A 20,428-nucleotide genomic window follows, 5' to 3' on the forward strand; every position below is an offset into this window, starting at 1 on the left:
GATTGGTCTGTTGTTGGATAACAAGCCAAATCCAATAAAAAAGTGAACCGACCTAACTTGAATATCCAATTATCATTGAGTTGAATATATCAAAATATTATCTAATTTACCCGATATATATATATATATATATATATATATATATATATATATATATATATATATATATATATATATATATATATATATATATATATATATATATATATATAGAGAGAGAGAGAGAGAGAGAGAGAGAGTGAGAGAGATATTTCGTTGAGATTCAAAATAAAATAGAGATCTTGATATTCAATCTCAGTTACATAATTCACATCTGCCGTTCTAACCCTCCGGCGTAGCGGCGCGGCGGGTCAGTGATAATCATAAATGATTATATAGCGTGACCTGTTCCTTTTTCATTTGCCACATTCTCCACCACCACAACCACCACAACCGCCACAACCTCTACCACCACTATTGCCACCAGCCGACCCCACCACTGTCACATCCATCACTTATACCACCACCACCTTTGCTACCACCACATCTTTTGTCACTAACCGTTATAATTATATATTATAATCCAATCTGTGAACAAACATATATGTATAATAATTTATGATGAGGCATATACGTATAAACATATATAATCATAAATGATTATGTAGCATCGTCCGTTCCTTTCACATTTGCCACATTCTCCACCATCACTACCTCCACCTCTGCCACCAGCCGACCCCACCACTATCACATCTGTCACTTATATCACCGTCACCTCTACCACCACGCATGGTTGGTGGCAGAAACATATATAATCATATATGATTATACCTCTCTGCAATATAATCATTTATGATTAGACATACCCCGCTCTTGCCGGTATGCTGGAGGGTTAGAGCGACAAATGAAAAATATGTGGCTAAGGTTGAATCTCAAGATGTTTTTTTTTTTTTTTTTGAATTTCAAATGAACCGTCTCATATATATATATATATATATATATATATATATATATATATATATATATATATATATATGATTGATTCTGGACCAATCATTTTAGTTATTTTAAGAAAGCAATTAATGCATATTAAATGCTGAAGATGTAATTAATATCTATTATATCTTCAACATGTAATATGCATTAATTACTTTCTTAAAATAACTAAAATGATTGGTCCAGAATTAGTCATACATGCACACAATAGATAGTGAAAACAAAATAACATAACCTTATATATATATATATATATATATATATATATATATATATATATATATATATATATATATATATATATATATATATATATATATATGTGTGTGTGTGTGTGTGAGACATTACTTTGCAACTTTAGTCGCTATGAATATAATTTTTTTTTCTTTTTTGTCCTTACTTGGCAATTTCAATATATGCATGGGTTTATTTGAGAAGTTTAGTCATTGTGAATTTTTTTTAGCTTTTTTGGTTTTCTCTTGACAAGTTTTGCCCCGTTGATTTTTTTTTCTTTTTTAAGTTATTATTTTTCCTTTGGATAGTTTAGGTGCTGTTTGTTTTTCTTAAAAAACTTCTTCAAAACTCTTATTGCTGCGCGGCGCAGCACACGCGCAACACTTTTTGTCCCGCAACAGTTTGTTTTTTCGGAAGTCTTCGGGGCTTAAAACCTCTGCCCGTGTGCTTCTTGGGGAAGCACTTGTTATACCTCTTCCCTCCTCTTCTCACCCCTTCAAACCTAAACTAAAAAAATCCAACCCCAAAAAACCATCGGTGTTTTTTTTTTTCCAAAAATTAAACGTGTTTAATATTACATTTCTCCATGAAGTATATTTAATTTACATTTATGGTCCTTTAGTTATATATTAAATTCTATTTTCATCCCTTTAACATTTAATACATTAAATTTATATCTCTTTAATTCTTTTCTCCCATTTAATTTACATAAGTTAATTAATTTTAATGTTGTTTTTTAAATAAGTGTCTAGAATTTTATTTTTTTATTTTCTTTTTAAATAAGTGTCTATTATTTAGTTTATTTTAATTTTTTAATGGTTGCAGCAGTCTGCAGATGTTAATAAAAACAAACACGCTTCTTATTACAGTCTGCAACCGTTTGATCCACCTCTTCTGCTGCAGAGGTTTGCAGAGGTGGTACGCAGACTTTTTGAATTTTTGCTTCGAAAAAACAAACAACACCTTAGTCATTGTCATTTTTTTTAGATTGGAGTTAATAATCGGTACCGACGCTAACCGAATATTTTCAACGACATCTGCCATCCTTCAGCTTGGTGAAATGACATTTTTTACCATTCTACTTTGTAAAATTTCACTTTCAGTACCTCACCCTATGAATAGTTTTTTTTTTCATTTTTTATCCTTGGTTGGCAAGTTGAGTTGTGATTTTATTTTTTTTCCTTTTTGGTCCTTGGAATTTCAATCCGTGGGTGGGTTTGTTTAACAAGTTTAGTCTTTGTAGGGATGTCAAAAAGTCTCGTGGGACCCCGATCCCGAATAGGGAATATTTGTTTAAATAATCAGGGACGGGGGCGGGGGCGGGGGGCAATGTTAACCCCCGTTTTAGTTTCGAGGGCTGGGGTGGGGGTGGGTAGTCTCGTACCGAACCCCCAATGGGGACCCCGTTAATATATTATTTATATTAATATATATTAATTATAAAAAAATAATAAATAATAGCAATGATTTTGAACTTTCAAAATTCAATTAAATATTATGTTTTTAAGTTTATAGTATAACGTTTTTAAGATGTTATAGTATTTATATTTGAAATATATAAACTTATGCTATAAATAATTATTTTTATCCAAAATGGTTTCTTTTAGCTCAAATTCTTTTAGCCGAAACAACACCTTCGTTCGCCCAAAAAAAAGTCAACCCAAACGGTGGCGGGGGAACAGAAAAATTTCGGGAGTGGGGGCGGGGGATACAATCTCTGCCCCGTTTGCCCCCGTTGACATCCCTAAGTCTTTGTGACATTTTTTTTCTTTCTTTCTTTTTTGGTCGTTACCTTCGCAAGTTTAGACCCTGTGATTTTTTTTTCTTTTTTGCTCCTTACTTTTTCTTTGGCAAGTTTAGTCCCTATGATTTTTTTTTTTTAAATTAGAAATGGTAACTTGTACCGACGTTCGGTGGATATTAGCAACGATACTTGGTGAAATGGCACTTTCCAACACTCTACTTTGTAAATTATCTTTTAGTCCCTCACCTTAAAACTTTTTCAATTGTCAATTTCACAGCTCTTTTTTCTAAAGTTTCATGTTTAACCTCTATAGTTTATATAATATGATTTTCCTACAAGTACCATCCTTAACTCTGTCAAATGATATTTTCACCCCCCTCAACTTCGAACTTTTATAAAATATCATTTTCATCCCCTCAACTTTCTATTACCCCATCAACCAAAAGTTTTTTCAATGGTATTAACTTTGTATATTTATTTATCAACACATAGAACGATGCCTAACTTTTATTAATACAATCGTCAAATTCCAATTTACAAAACGTATTGGCATCGTCGCAACGTACGAAAGGCATAACACTAGTTGTATTGAAATAGCTATTGTATTTTGGTTGGATACTTGAAAATTTGAACTTTAACTTCGTAGATTATAGGATTATTTTTAAACTATTTTATTTTGGTTGAACAATCGAATTTGAAATTTGAAGTATATTTTGAAATGTCTAATTTGTTTAATAATTTACCTATGTTGTTTTGGTTGGTTTTAAAACTGGAAGAAAATTGCTGAAAGAATTGATGGACGCCGGATGGATCCGATTGAACATATTGAATATCCAACAATAAATATTCAATGGATAAAATCGATCAAATACAATGTCAAATTGGATTGGTTAGGTTCGGTTGACCATAGCCAATTTGATTAGATTGGTTGACAATATCTGCTATCCAATAGATGACTGTATTGAATTAGTTGTATAAAAAAATCATTAGATATCCAATGACGAACACACATACTTAGAAAGAAAAAACAACTAATGTTTAACTATATATGATCCATGTTTGATACCTTTGGTTTCTTTGTGAAGTTTCTCAAAAAAATCTAACAGATCATACATAATAATATTATGACCCAAAGATCTACGAATACAGTTTTTAAAAAATTTAGTTTTGTCATCCAAAAATGATAAACTACATTTGCATTTCATCTCAATATAAAATTACTTTAACATAAAATTACTTTAACATGTCAAAAGCAAAGTTAATTTCAATAATCTAGATTGAAATATGTTCATAGAACTTTTTTTTTGGTTTTTATCTAACGAACGATAACAATCTTATAGTTCATCATTCAAAATTTGCGACATGTTTTATTTCGAGTGGCTCAAAAAAAAAATAGAGTTCATTTTTCATTCAACACTAAAAAAACAACATTTATTTATGTAGCATTTTCTCCAAACAGAAACCACTTAACCAAAAAGTAAACCTTGCAGAACTTTAGATATTTAATTACTAATCCATATCAGGAAATGATGTTGATGGGTTGTATTGTAACAACAAGGACCCGATTTGTCCAAGCATTTGGTGCCCAAAAAACAAAGTTTTATGACGACTAAACTTATCAACATCACAATAAAACATGTACGCAAACTCCTACTCAAAACTCTCCAAAATTTAATTTAACATTTCCCCAATATAACTAACTAACAAAACTAGCAGAAAGCGTTGGTAAGCCAACACGTTTTCTTAACAACATTCAAGAAAACGAAAACCATCTGCAACTCTTCTTGGCATAATTAACCTCACGGGTGCACCCTATGAACCCATTGATTCCCATGGGCTTGAACCACTGGTTTCCTCCTATTCCCATTATTCCTCCAAGAACGATCATTATTCCCATTAAACCTCCAACTTCTATGCCTCCCTCCCCCATTATTCACATTTCGATAATGAATATTGTTGTTCCAACCCTGGCAGCCGTTATTGTCATTGTTCCAACCTTGTTCTCCATGGGCTTTATTGTCATTTTCACTCGAAAACAACTGAGGATTAATAGCTTCTAAATCTACATCCCAACTATTCACATAATCATCATAAACAACCCCGTAGTTACAGTCTTCCGGCATCTTATTCTGAAAATCCCGAGTTTTGCTTTCATCACCCCAACCGGCGGGGGAGTAGTTTTTATATGGATCCGGGAGGGCATCCCCAAAGATCACGACCGGTTCACGGTTGCTGCCGGAATCGGAATTAGGAGCCACAGAATCGGAATTCAAGTCTAGAACTAGATCGTGGTTGGTTTTCACGTTCCAATCTATTTGATCAATATACAAGTTGGGATTATGCGGTTTAATGTCGCATGGAAGACCGTGAATTTGTGCATGGAAATTATGTTTTGCTGTTTGGAATGCTTCTTCTCCAGCAGAATCGTTCCACTTCATTATGTTTTCATAGAGATGTGCGTATGCTTTTGCTTCCAAAAACTTCTTCCATGACATTGCTCCGATGGATGTCACGAATCTCTTCTCCCACGATGGAACACTCTGTTGCCAATTTGAATTCCCACCTGAAAACATGTTGATTGTTTATTCGGATGAGTGATAAAAACAAAATCTTGTAAAAACTACGTTTAAAGAAAATTTACACTTTCTGTAGGGTATGAATGGTGGAAAGTTATTAAAAGAGGCTGACTAAGAAGGAATTTAGTAATTCATTCGGTAGATATCTTTCTAATATGAGTCCTGGTCCAATGCATGCCAAACATTGTACACGCCCTATGTAGGGATGTGTAAGCTTTAGTGTTTATTATTCATGATAACTTGTTAAACTATTAACGTATCCGTTACGCCTTCTTGTATGTTAAATTTTTTGGTGGTCACGTCCACGTGAAAGGTCAAGGTTCCTAACGAGTTTTATTCTTAACGCATACATATAAATAAAAACATTCTAATATGGAACACATAACTAATTGAGCTACTTGAGGATACTTTTTTCTTCCCAAATTGTTGATTTATTACAATGAGGGAAAAATAGATTATGACAGTTCCACGGCCAACATGAGAGAGGTAAATCACAGTGTCCTCACTTATATATGGATTCTCACCTCTTTACTGCTATGGCAAACATGTGGACAATTAAAAACATCACAAAAGACAATGGAAGATAAAAGTGAGACCTAAGAAAGAACCACCATAGGAAACTTACAGTTGTAACTTCTAAGAATGAAAAGGGTAAAGGCCACCACTAGGCACCCAAACCAACTGGTCCCACAGTTCTATGAACTAGTGAAGATGAAGAAAGCCTATCAAAGGCATACTAAAAAGGAAAACCCTAGAATACCAAACAACAATTCTGGCTTACTACCATGTGGAAACGCGAAAACAAACAAGGGATTTTTTTTTCAAAGCCTCCGTTTGTTAATGTTAACCAGAGGGCATTCCTAATGAATCTTGCAGTCAAGACCAAAAACGTGGAAATCTTAAATTACAGAAACATTGCTTTAAAAACACAGAGGGCTTTGTAAACTTTCAACCCAGTAATATAACAATTAGCTATGAACAAATGCATACAAGTAATGATCGAACATCAACTGCAACTAAAATGCATGCAAACAAGAAACAGTTACCCATGATTTTTGAAGATACAGAAAATCTATACGACAACAGTTAAGCAGATAATCGGCATGCAAAGAGTTGTAAAATTCTTGACAGCGGTTACGAAATCATACCAAGAGGTGGGTTTCCGTAATAATTATGAGAATTTAATCTTGGAGGCTCTTGATTATATTTATTACCCTTCTTTCTCCAATTCTCCATATGATCACTGCAACACGAAGAACACAAACACAAAATCAAACATTCGTTCAAACATCAAATCAAAATCGAAAAGTTCTTGAGAGAATGAAGACGGATTTAGGGAAACAAGACCGAAATTTAACAGGAAACAGTCGAACAGAGATGGGTACCTGCGATTAGACTTGAAATTAGAGAAAACAAGAGGAATTGGGGAAATGGGTGTTGTGAATTTAGGATTGCTGGAGTGAATGGCGTGAGTAATCGATGATCAGAGGAGAGAAAACGTTTATAAGTTTTCGTTTTTGGAACACGTTTCTTATGCTTCTTTTTTACTTTGGGTTTGGCGTGGCTTTTTCTGTGTGTTAAGGAAACTAAATTGTGTTCGGAGTTCCAGCTTTGCAAGTTTGCATAACCACAAAAGTGTTTTTAAGAATATAGTATTTATTTATTTTTCAAACTAGGTGGAATACCGTGTAATATATGGGTTTATTAAAAATAAAAATTTAATATCAATATTTAAACATTAAATTTAATATCAATATCAATTTTAAAGCTCTCATTAATTATGACATTTATTACATTATAAATATATTAATTATTTTTTAAGGAAACATTTATTTCTCTCAATATTATAACCGAAATAAGTTATGATATGTGAACAAATCAGAAAATTACATGTGGAAATAAATAAATTCTAAAAATCTATTAAAATGTCATGTGTCCAAATCAATGAGGACATGACATATGGCAGAAAATGAGTTTTATTTATTAATATAGATATCCGAAAATCATTTGAAATACAATTAATACGTAGTAATATACCTTACCTTTTTGCATTATCATAAATGTTCTACAAAGGAAAGTATAATGATATAATTATGTAGGTTTTTTAAAGTTAAATTCTTAATAAAAATAAATATAAACTATTGTAATAAAAAAAGTAAAATTCTACAATAAAACAAAGTATGATTGCATCATTAGATTTTGCCTTCTGTTTCAAAATCCATATCTTGTTTTATTTTATAAAAATAAAAATGTAATAGTTTATCTTTAAAAATGTAAAGCTTCAAATGTTGAATTTAAAAGAAAACACCTTATTCCAGTTTCATGATAAATAATCATCAAGGCCGGCCCTGAGATTTTGGAGACCTTGTGCGATTTAACAAAAATAGGCCCTAAATTTTGAAAGATCTCAAAATATAAACAAAAAAAAACTATAAGTTTTAATTTTCTACTGCAAATACATAAAATTAAATTTTCATTCAAAATAATACACAAAAGACATTGACTTCTACTTGAAAAGAGCTATCCTCCTAATATTTGTTGAAATAAATTTTTCAATAATATCTTCATAAGTAACTTTATCCAACATGTTACGCTCAATCATCATCAAAACCAATTCATTAAGTCGTTCTTGAGTCATTGTAGATTGTAAGTAAGACTTCAAAATCTTCAATTTTGAAAAACTCTGTTCTGCAGATGCAACAGTAACATGAATAGTCAACATAATTCTATATACAATAGATGTAATAGGAAAACAATCAACACGTTTTAAAAAAATTAGAATATCAATTGCTGTAATTTTTTCCTTAGGCAAGAGATGTAAAAGTAATTTTAATTCAACATATAAGTCATTTCCATCAATATCCGATTGGTCATCTTTCTTGAGTGCAGTTTCAAGAGACATACAACAAGACTTTAATGTAATATCATCTAATGAAAGCAATTTTTCTAAATTAAACAAAAAACCAAATATTTTATCATATTGTTGATATTGTTCAAACCTTGTAGTTAAAGAAATAATTGTTTGATCAACAATATAAATAAAATTTTTAACTCTAAATTTCTCTTGTGCGGATTGTGAAGCAATACAAGAAATATCGTTTGAAATTTCATCAAAAAGTTTTTTATTTTAGGTTCACGTTTTTTAGGAAATATTGGATCAATGCCCATTTCCAAGGCAATATCTTTTGCAGTTTCTAAAGCATTTAAAAACCCATTTTCTCAATATTCCTTAAAAAACAAAATCAACCCCTTTATTTTTTTCATAGCAACATCAATAAGCATATCTTTTGATTGTAATTGTTTGCTAACTAAATTAACAATATTTAACATTTCATACCAAATTACTATTGCCAATATAAACTCAAAGTTGCCAAGTTCATTTTTTGCTAAGGATTTAGTTTCACTTGTTATTTTTGGATCATTATCATTTTTGGCTACTTGAAGTAAAGCTTTTTGTATATCAAAAATTTGAAATATTATAGCTTTAACACTATCAACACGACTCTCCCAACGAGTGGATGACAAAGCTTTAGAAGTTAACCCTTTCACATTATCTTTTAAAATTTGGCATCTCTTAGTGGAATTTGCAAAAATTGTATAGATACGTTGTATTGTTCCAAAAAAAACCTTTAGCTTTATCACAAGTATTAGCCATATCACACAAAGTTAAGTTCAAACTATGACAACCACAAGGAGTATAAAAAGCTCTAGAATTTATATCTAAATTTTTTTTGCACTCCTTGATGTTTTCCTTTCATATTTTATCCATTATCATAACCTTGCCCATGTATATTATTAATGTCAAGATCAAGCAAATTCAATTCATTTTGTAAAACATCAAAAAGTCATTGTCTGGTTGTATCATTTACATCTAAAAACCCTAAAAAGGATTCTACAATGCAAACAACATTTGATGATACATCTACATATCTTAAAATAATAGTCATTTGCTCTTTGTGACTTACATCGGGAGTACAATCAAGTATTATAGAAAAATATTTTACATTTTTTATCTTTTTGATAATCATAGATTTTATTTCTGAAGAAAGCAAAAGAATTAATTCATTTTGTATCCTATGCCCAAGATAATGTTTATGGATACCAATTTCATTTGTAATACGTTGTATATGATCATAAGAAACCATGTCAAATTCAACCAACATTTCAAATAAACCTAAAAAAATTTCCATTGTTATCTTCATACAACTTCTCATTAGTACCACGAAAAGCTAGATTATGTTTAGCAAAAAATTTCACAATAGATATAATTCTCAACAAAACTTGTCTCCAATGAACTTTTTCTTTTTTTGATTGTTTTTTAGCCGCATTATCGATAGTTTTATTTTTTTGTAATCTTAAACGTAAATCATACCAAGTATTTATATTTTTAACATGTTCCATACTTGTTTCATGCTCTATAATTCTAGTGTTAAGATGTATCCAATCACTAAACCCCTCATTTGCTAATTGACCTTTTCCACACCCTTTTCGAAATATTTTACAACAAAAACAAAAAATTTTATCAATTTCTTTAGAATAAACAAACCAATCTCTATCACATTTTTCCCAATTTGGTAAAGTTTTAGTATAATATGTTGCAGAAAATCTTCTTAAATATTTATCTTTTGGACCTTTTATAATGTATAAATCTCTTTTAGGACCTTTCAATGCTAAAATATTTATCATGTTAGAATCAAGAACATCCTAATTTCTTGGATCAAATATATCAAAAGTGTAAAGATCAACATTATTATCAACATCAACATTAGCATTATCATTAACATTAACATTATCATCAACATCAACATTAGCATTATCATTAATATCAACATTATCATTAACATTATTATTAGCATTAGCATCAACATTATCATTATCATCAAGAATATCTTCATTAACGGGTTGTGTTTCATTTTCCGAAAAGTTTTGTGTTTTTTTTGTTATAAACTTATGCATAGATCCTGCTTGAGTTTTATTATCTTCTTCAATTTTTGTTTTTTCTTACGTTTTTCATATCCAGATGCATATTTTTTTAATCTAGGAGGCATTGCAAATTGTAGAAAAGAAAGAAACGACCTTTTTTGTGATTTGTAGATTTCTTCTTGGTTCTAGAATTTCAACACTTCAATTCTTCAAATCAACAAGAAAGCCAAAAAGGGTATCAAAAATGTAAAAAAAAAACATAATCCAATTTCCAAATCAGCATGATATATTTCAATATCAGAAACCAAAAATAGAAACGAATTCAGAAACCATAAATCAAAACATAATTCGGAAATTGTTTGTACCTTCAAAATTTAGAAACTAATTTCCTCACTTCCTTGTTTCTTCTGACTTCTGTCTTACAAATTTAGAATCAGAAACCACCTTCAAAATCAGAAACGAATTTAGAAATTTAGATTATTAAACTAAGAACTGATTGGAAGCAGAATATGAGAAGAAGAAAAAAAATCTGATTAGAATTTAGAAATATAAAACTAAGAACTTATTATTAACAATTAACAAATAAGAAATCCATGAAAAAAAATAAGAATTGTCTTAATTTTACCTTCTAATTTCAAAAGTCTAAACCTCAGAATCTCAGATTGTTGTATGTAGATTGTTTCTAATTTCAAAAATCGAAACCTTCTGATTTTGAAACCTCTGAATCTTTGATTGTGAATGAATCGTTGCTTGAAGGAATGAAGGGCTTGAAGCCTTGACTTGCAGCTCGCTTCAAAGTTTTGAGAAGAAATAAAGAAGAAGTAAGATTATGTTGATTGCTCGTGGTGATTGGAATCGATGGATAAAACATAAAAGAAGCAATCAAAAGATCAATAATACCGTTGCTCTATAATGAATGTCCCATGCTTGCAGAGTAATCAGTGAAGAACCCAAACATTTTTTTCCCGAAATTTCTTCCCGCTCATCCTTGCTTGCGTGCACTCGAACAAATGAAAAGAATAACCTAGTTTTTTTGTTTTGGGCCATTAAATGAGTATACCATACTAAAAATACTATAAAAATTAAGCTCTATAATTTTTTGGGCCCTGTTCATGGGTACTTGGTGCACATGCCATGAGCCGACTATGTAAATATATATTATTTTTTTCTTTTTATTTCTAAATATCATTTTAACTATATTTAGTAAAATAATAAATAATATTGACTTTTTAAAATATATGAATAAAAATAAATTAAAAAAGTTTAGTAATATCACGAGTTATATGAAAACATATTATTTAACAAGGTTAAATATTTGTTATAATATATTTGTATTTTTTAATTTTTATGGAAAATTAGATTTGAAATGAAATACATCCCTCAAATTAAATAAATCAATAAAAAATCTATCATTACATAACGTACCAAAGAAATAAGCATTACTAGTTAGATATATATTTGATCATTTAATACGCATTCAATTTTTTAATAAATACTTGCGGTCTTGGGTGTGTTCGACATGGAGTTTTTGGAAGCGTTCGCGAGCTTCTAGCTTCTAGCGTTTGACAAAATGCTCTGTTTTGAACAGAAAGTCTCATTCGGCACTGCAAGCTTCTAGCGTTTAGTTTAAACAAAACGCTTCAAATTCAAATGCTACTTCATGTAGCGTTTAACAAAACGCTACAAGCTACCCGCTACCCGTTACAATTTACCCGCTATCAACTAGTTTTGCCGAAAATATTACAAGAAATATTCTTTATTGAACAAAACATTCAATTTTTTAATAAATACTTGCGGTATTGTACGGGTTACTTTCTCTTTCTTGTTTATTTAGTTGGACTTCTATACAAATTCCATAAAATATTACAAGGAATATTCTTTATTGAATATATAATGATTTTATACATTCTATAAATATATTTTTATTTTAATTTCTTCCTATTTTCTTCAAGAATCTTAATCTATATTTAATTGTTTGTTCATAAAATATCACTATGTGCGTGTTTGGCAAAAATAGTTGTTAGCTGGAAGCAAGTAGCTGATAGTGTTTAGCGGGAAGCTGTAACTTTTATTTTTTATATGAGTGTTTGGAAAAAGTAGCTGGAAGCTTTTGAAATATATAAAATTACATAAAAGGACAATTGATTAAAAATAAATAAATATATAAATATATTTTTAAGGGTAATTATGAAAATTGATTTCAAAAGCTCAGAAGCGTTTTGGTAAATGCTACATGAAGTAGCTTTTAGATTTGAAGCGTTTTGTTTAAACTAAAAGTTAAACGTTCATACTACCAAGCGAAACTTTTTGTTTAAACTAGAGCTTTTTGTCAAAAGTTAAAAGCTAGAAGCTCCCAAACGCTTCCAAAAGTTTCATGCCAAACACGTCCTATATGAAATTATTAATTTTAATTTTAAGTATTTAATTAAGAATCAAGATTAAACATTTTCATAGATAGCAAGTTAGAAAATCATTATATTTTCAAAAGTTCAACGATTTCATGCCTACCAACATTTTAATTTTTTCAATCAAATAATAGAGTTTCTAACTTTTTTGAACAAAAAATTATTACATATGATCAGGATAAGTTGTTTAATTGTTACGGTGTAATTTATGATTATTCATATATGATGTACTTTTTTTAATGATTTAACGTTTTATTACGATACAGGTCCATCTCAATCCATCTCATTTACATCTTCTCCTTGTTTAGATTTTGAGTTATTTGATATATCAAAGAAGACAAATTTTGTTGATATCTTTAAATCCCAGTTCTCAGTTGAGCAAAATAACAAGTTTAACCAATAAATTTGACGGAGAAATTTAAAAGGTTTTAATGGTGAAAGATTTGGACATAGGACTCGATTAAAGATCATATTCTTTGTTTGGCAAGAAGTTGTAAGTCCTTACCTACTTGATTAGATTAAATGGTGACAAACTGTATAGTTTATAATAAGGAAACATTTTACTATTTGTCACGCTATAAGCTCACACAATCTATCTTAATAGCATATTTTTGTGTGATCGACATGTTAGTAGTCAAAAGGGAAACACATGTTAACAGTCAAACTGTATTTGTTTTAGCATTCAAAAGGGACACATGTTATTTTTATTGCTATTAAAAAGACATATTTACATATAAGGATGTTGGGTATGGGCAACATAATATAGTGTTATGGTCCTTATGGATGAGGTGACACCTCTTAACCTAGTTATAACATGGGGAACATCACTCTCTTTCATCTTAAGGGGTATATTATAAGATGTGATAACATGCCTCAACAAGAGAAATCAACTAACCATCATTTTCATTTTCTTCTTCTTCTTCTTCTTCTTCTTCTTCTTCTTCTTCTTCTTCTTCTTCTCTTTCTCTCTCTCTCTCTCTCTCTCTCTCTCTCTCTCTCTCTCTCTCTCTCTCTCTCTCTCCATGTTATTAGGTTAGAAGAAGTGGTGTGAATCTTACCATACTCCCTTCAGTGTCATATATGTGTGATGTCACTTTTTACCGTAAAAGTATGGTTCTTTGCCACATATTAGGAGTGGTAACACACTTTTTTTAGTAACTAAATTAAAATAAAAACTCAATTATATATATATATATATATATATATATATATATATATATATATATATATATATATATATATATATGACATTTCATTACTTCAAAACAAAAACAGACATTACATTGTATTAATAAAAAATATATATAACATGACAATAAAAAAAACGCCTAAACACTTGGAGGGGGGGGACTAGAAATCTTAAACCTACAAAAAAAATCAAACGATTAAAACCTACAATCTTAAACATACCTACTTAGCATAACGTTTTTTGACGTCGGCTTTCATCGTCATAAAAACTTTAAGCTCCTCCTTGGTCATATTCGATGTGTCCATCATTAGTGTCTTCATGTCACTATTTTTTTGTTTCCAAAGCTCTCTTTCGGAAGCAATTTGCAAAATTTTGTTCGTTCTTTCTTTTATACCCTTCATATCGTCACCGGTTTCTTTCAAATCATCTGAATCTGACGTTTTGCTTTTGTCTTTGCTTTTTGTTGTGTCCCTTCCCATTGGTTGGGAAGGTGATGAAACTTGAATGGGTACATCATCATTGAGGTTGAAACCAACACGAGCATCAAATGTAGTGTGGTTGGATTCAGATGTTCTTGAGCGTTTTGAACCACTATCGATATGCTCTTCGGATGTTTTGCTCACTTGCCATTTTTTGTTATCTTTCACGAGATTTGAAAAGTCAATAAACTTGAAAGTCTTCTTGTATCTTTTTGGTACACTTTTAGAGATTTCTTCAAAATGACTTCATCACTTTCTATGTTTTTCCATTGACGTTTCAAGTTGTTATACAAATCCTTAAACAACATGACTTACTTGTTTGTCTTCCCCCATTTTGAGTAAATTTGGTGTTTTGAATGATACTGAAGAAACTTCATTCTTTTGTGGAACCTTTTTGTAACCCACGTCCAAAAACGATCATGTTTTTGGTATTTTCATGTTGTCGCATCTTCTGAAATATCGATACATGATTGTGCCAATACGAACACTTGTTTGGGATCCCATCCTTTAGCCACTGATTTCTCTTTTCTTTTATTTGGTGCTCGAGTGGGTTCAGTTTCTTGAACGAATTCAGGTTTGGAATCAAAAATGGATGTTTGTGGTTGTGATTTTGTTTGTTAAACAAATTCAGGTTAAGACAAAAATTCAAACGAATTAAAATTCGAGGTTACAGGTTGTAGTTGTGTTTGTGTTTGTGTTGGTCGTTACGGTTGTGAGAATTGTTGTGGATAATACGGTAACATACCGCCATAGTGATAAAAGGGGGCGAATAAATCGATTGATCATAAGAAGGTGTTGGGGTATTTCTAATGGGTGTTTTTTGGTTGTTTGGGTTGTTGGAAAAAGACATGCTGAGAGTTTTTGAAAAAAAAAGACAGTGAAAGATAAAGAAATTTGATTGAAGTTTGGTAAATTAAGAGATGATAAGTTTTATATATAGGTAAAAAAATAATAAAATAAAAATAATTGAAAACATTTTGACCGTTCAAATGGTCAAAGGAATGAGCAAAGCGCTGCCAAATTCGACCGCAATGTGGCAAGACTGCATTGGAGACCACATAGCACTACTAGAAAAACAGCCTTTTACGATGCGTAATGTGTGTCGTAAAACGCTCAGACGACGCGCAAATGCGTGTCAAGGAAGGCCCTGTCATAACGAGAGACGACACGCACCCACTCCTTATGGTCTAACATTTCAACACTATTTCCTCAGTTGGTGTTATAACACCATGGGTGACATGACATATGATAAAATGACTTAACGTGTTGCTTATACCTAATAGTTTAAGAATATATTAATCGGGCTTGGTTTTTCAAGACCGATCCAAATCATCTGTGAAGATATTTAAGTGTTGCTATTTATCGACCGATTCAAGAGTGTACACTCCACTTGATCCTTTTTGTAAGTTAAAAATATATCCTTCTAGAAGAACATAAAAATAGTTGCATTGAAAGGTATTGGTCATTATAAAGGCCCTGAAAATTGTATATGTCATGATCAACCTAATAAATGGTATTAGAGAAGATTCTATTCAATCATTTGTGAAGATATTTAAGTGTTGCCATTTATCAACCGATTCAAGAGTGTACAGGTCATTTGATCCTTTATGTAAGTAAAAAGGATATCTAGAAGAACATAAGAATAGTTGCATTGAAAGGTATTGGTCATAATAAAGGCCTTGAAAATTGTATATGTCATCATCAACATAATAAATGGTATTAGAGAAGATTCTATTCAATGATCAATATCTACTCAAACCTAATTTAAATTCTTTCCCTAATCTTAATCATCAAAATGCTCCTAATTATATCAAATGTAAAGGGCGTGTTCGGAACGAAGCGTTTGAGAGCTTCTAGTGTTTGACAAAACGCTCCGTTTTTAACAAAAAGTCTATTTTGGCACTACAAGATTCAAGAGTTTAATTTTAAAAAAAAAATGCTCCAAATCCAAATGCTACTTCACGTAGCGTTTAACAAAACGTTACCAGCTAGAAGCTACTCGCTACCCGCTATCAACTATTAGCTATTTTTGTCAAGGACGCCCAAAATCTCTCAAGAAATCCTTATTTTGCAAGAAATCACTTTCTTTTTCTAGAAGAAACAATCGGTTATGTCTCTTTACACTACTAATCATCACATGAATGATATCTTAAATGAATGTCCTTATGAACCTATGTTTGTGCTCACAACTTGGATTTCACTCTTGCACTTAAAAAAATTCACTTTACCAGAATTATGAAGATAAACGTCAAGTTGATTCGGATATTATAGCTACATTATCTATAGCAAAATCAATAATAACATTTATCTCATGATTAAAATTTGCTCATCTAAGGAAATGTTAAATATTTTATCAAATACTTTTGGAAATGAGTATATACTCTTATAAATGATAAATTCATCTAAGGGTGCATTAAAGGAGAATAATCTTTATATGATGAAGAAATATATTTTAAGGGAAACAAGGTAAACCAATAAGTTGTTACAAGAAGAATCTTTATATGATGAAGAAATATGTTTTAAGGATTCCAATAAGTTGTTAAGTATGACAAGTCTCTTTATCATTAGTATTTAATCTCTCTTCTTCTAAAAGACTCTTTAATAGTCCACATGTCACCTTTCTACACTTTTATTTTGCCACTTGGCATCTTCTTGTGAAGCGTTCTCTCTGATTCCCGCTCATCCTTATTTCCTTCCACGTTGCAGAGCAATCTCCTATAAATCAGCAATTGATCCTAAATTTGAATTTTGAAAGATTTAATTGATACTTGATAGAGTTTCCATCTATATCCAATAATATTTCTCTTATATGTAAGATCCTAATTTTTATGGAAGAAAAAGAATTGATCTTCCTTTCTTTCACACATACATTGTTACATCCCAAAAATACAGTCTAAAAATTTCATTTTAATTTAATAATAAAAACCATAAATAACTTCTTCACATATAAATCATAAGTCATGTATCAAGTCTCATATCAAAATACATCAGAGTATAAATATCCCAGGCTAAACAAATGGTGTGTGTGCACTGCAATCTTCCCGAGCTCCTCTTTTGAAAACTAAGTACCTGAAACCAAAACTGGAAACTGTAAGCACAAAGCTTAATGAGCTCCACTAAACTACCACATACCATACAATAACATATAACACATATTGGGACTTGACCACTGCATCAGACCGAAGTCCGGAAACTGCATCGGACCGAAGTCCGGAACTAACCATGGCCTTGCCCTCTGCATCGGACCGAAGTCCGGAACTAACCAGGGCCTTGCCTTCTACATCAGACCAAAGTCCAGAAACAGACTGAACATAGCATAACATAATCGTAACTACTAGCATAAACACATATACTGCATACTGCATCGGACCGAAGTCCGGAACACATAACACAAAGACATGCTTGAATCATAAAGACATCAAGCACACTGAACTACTGCAACGGACTGAAGTCCGGTACTACTGCTAACTAAATGGGCCGGCATTGTAGCCGTAGACCCGTTCCTACTGGAAATGTAACCCACCTGCACTGCTGAACTTTGTTGATAACCTTCTGGCTGCTAACCGACAATTCCCCGAACCGTTGCTCCTCTAGTTCCCCGAGCTACCAATACCAATAACAACACTTAGCCTAACTGCCCTCCAAAAGCCAACTAGGTCAACTCTGGTCATGATCCTTCTCAAGGTCAAGGTCAAGGTCAACGGTCAGAGTCAACTTCCAGTTAACTCGAGCCGAGTTGTTCTACCACTCATCGAGTCTATGCTCCTCAAATCCCAAAACAACCTCGACTCTACTCTTCGAGTCTAGTAACAACTCGACGGGTTCTCCTTCAATTAACCATTTGGGGCTATCCTTAACCGACTCGCCGATTTGTTCTTCAAATCGTCGAGTCCATCTTCAAAAGCTAAGGAGATTGCCTTGGACTCGCCGAGTTCCTCCTTGAACACGTCGAGTACCATGATCTTCATGTCCAAAATGGACACAGGCTAGTTGAGTCCTTAAACCCCACTCACTGATCCAACTCATAAACAAATGGGTTTGGGTTTGCGGCCCGACTCGCCGAGTCCATGAACTGACTCGTCGAGTTCATCTTGTGACATCTCTATTTGTCGATTATAGTCCATCCCAATACCTCCAACTCATAGATCTGGACTCCTTAAGCTAGCATTGCACGTAAAGTTGCTAACTTTACGTGCATGCAAGGTGTTATGGGGCTAAACACTTAATCCAAGCTTCAAAGAAAACCTAGGTCGTGAAATGGTACCCTAGCTTGGATAAGGTCAACAACTTTGAGCTTCTAAAGCTTAAGAGTGTCCAGATATGTGTCCAATCCATCCTTAAAGGCTTAATACTCGGATTAACCTTGGAAATGATCCAAATGTGACCAAAGACAAGCTATAAAGGGGATCAATCAATTGAAATCTCAAGATCCAGACTTTTTACCTTCTAACAGTTGCCAAATCGATGTGAAGGCTGGATCTACACTTCCTTCCTTGCTCCTTTCTTCCAAGCCTTCAAATCCACTCCAATGGACCTTAATCTTCACCAAAAGCTCCAAAAATGATGTTGGGTGGCTAGGGTTTTGGGGTTCTAGACGAGAGAGGTTGTAATGAACCCTAGGGAAGGGAATAAGATGCTTAAATAGGGTACCAAGTCCCGGAATTAGGGTTTTCCCAACCCAGACTAGACTCGCCGACTCATCGAGTCGGTCACTTACTCTTCCACACGGAGCCCGCTCCGACTCGTCGAGTTCTTCCTTGAACTCGACGAGTTGACTCCTTTGACTAAGGGCTTTTCTTCCTTTCTTGGTCTTTCGGATTCTGGGTGTTACATACATACAAGGTAGGGTCGCACCCAAACTTCCCTTTCTCTATCGTCGCCACCATGCAATGTTTATTTTGGTTATAAATGGGTGTTTTTTTATAGATTCAAAGGTGGGAGAAAAAAAAAGATTTACTATGTAATGATGAAATTGGATTATGATTTCTCCATAAGTGGATCCAATGGCTAAGTAAGATGCATCCTGATACTCTTTTCATGAGCTTATTCATTATTTACTTAAATTTTCTTATTCACATCTTTGTTATATTCATAAGTTTTTATTTAATACAGATGCTAAACCTTTTTCATTCAATTTATTTGTCTATTAATCTTTATCGTATTCTACTTGCTAAATAAATTGAATGAAAAAGGTTTAGCAAGTAGAATACGATAAACATTTTAGTAAGTAAAATACGAACTTAAATGTTTATCCTAGCAAGTGTTTATCCTAGCAAGTGTTGGGTTTGATTTTACCAACTTAAATGCCATAATTGATTTTGTTCTTCGAAGGTTAGAGGATGAGGTTGGAGAAGAAGAAATGTATGATTCAATTAATAGGGGAAACAAAGATAAAAAGAAAATGGCTAATACGACAAACATTTTAGTAAGTAGAATACGAACTTAAATGTTTATCCTAGCAAGTGTTGGGTTTGATTTTACCAACTTAAATGCCATAATTGATTTTGTTCTTCGAAGGTTAGAAGATGAGGTTGGAGAAGAAGAAATGTATGATTGTATTAACAGGGGAAACAAAGATAAAAAGAAAATGGCTAAATACAAGAATTACCAATCATTTTTTCATTTGTTTTCTTTTTATTATTGGAATATATTTTTTTATTCCTACAATAGCGTTGTATTTTCATGTAAATTTTATTATATCATTGTATATTGAAAAGTACCTTGCTTTTTTAAATTTTTTTTTAGTTTTATTTTAACACTAATATTATATTTTCTATCGATTGTGATCGAGTAACGAATAAGACTTCTCTATAATTAGACCAAATAAATTAAACAAGGTGAAATACAAAAATAATCAAGCCCAATTTCCTACATGAACCAAAACATCATAAAATAATAGAACA

General features: G+C 31.9%; 1 protein-coding gene and 1 pseudogene across 1 annotated transcript; both read right to left on the reverse strand.

Annotated features, from left to right (window-relative positions):
• Positions 1 to 4,431: 4,431 nt before the first annotated feature.
• Positions 4,432 to 7,170, reverse strand: LOC111879493 (uncharacterized). Its single transcript, XM_023875963.3, has 3 exons — positions 6,915 to 7,170; positions 6,678 to 6,772; positions 4,432 to 5,516 (listed from the first exon to the last, which is right to left on the reverse strand). Exons 2-3 carry the CDS (start codon positions 6,763 to 6,765, stop codon positions 4,753 to 4,755), a joined length of 852 nt encoding a protein of 283 aa, XP_023731731.1. The 5' UTR covers positions 6,766 to 6,772; positions 6,915 to 7,170; the 3' UTR covers positions 4,432 to 4,752.
• Positions 7,171 to 7,942: 772 nt separating this feature from the next.
• On the reverse strand, positions 7,943 to 11,480 carry LOC111879448 (uncharacterized; annotated as a pseudogene).
• Positions 11,481 to 20,428: the final 8,948 nt, after the last annotated feature.

The sequence above is a fragment of the Lactuca sativa genome, chromosome 9, assembly GCF_002870075.4.
Source record: "Lactuca sativa cultivar Salinas chromosome 9, Lsat_Salinas_v11, whole genome shotgun sequence".
Taxonomy (NCBI): domain Eukaryota; kingdom Viridiplantae; phylum Streptophyta; class Magnoliopsida; order Asterales; family Asteraceae; genus Lactuca; species Lactuca sativa.

Bases quoted from the DNA above. Each gene is read 5' to 3' on its own strand.
- LOC111879493 (XM_023875963.3), bottom strand. From the start codon at position 6,765: ATGGAGAATTGGAGAAAGAAGGGTAATAAATATAATCAAGAGCCTCCA. The intron at 5,517-6,677 runs GTATGATTTCGT...ACATGTTTTCAG, and splicing joins TTACGGAAACCCACCTCTTG to GTGGGAATTCAAATTGGCAA.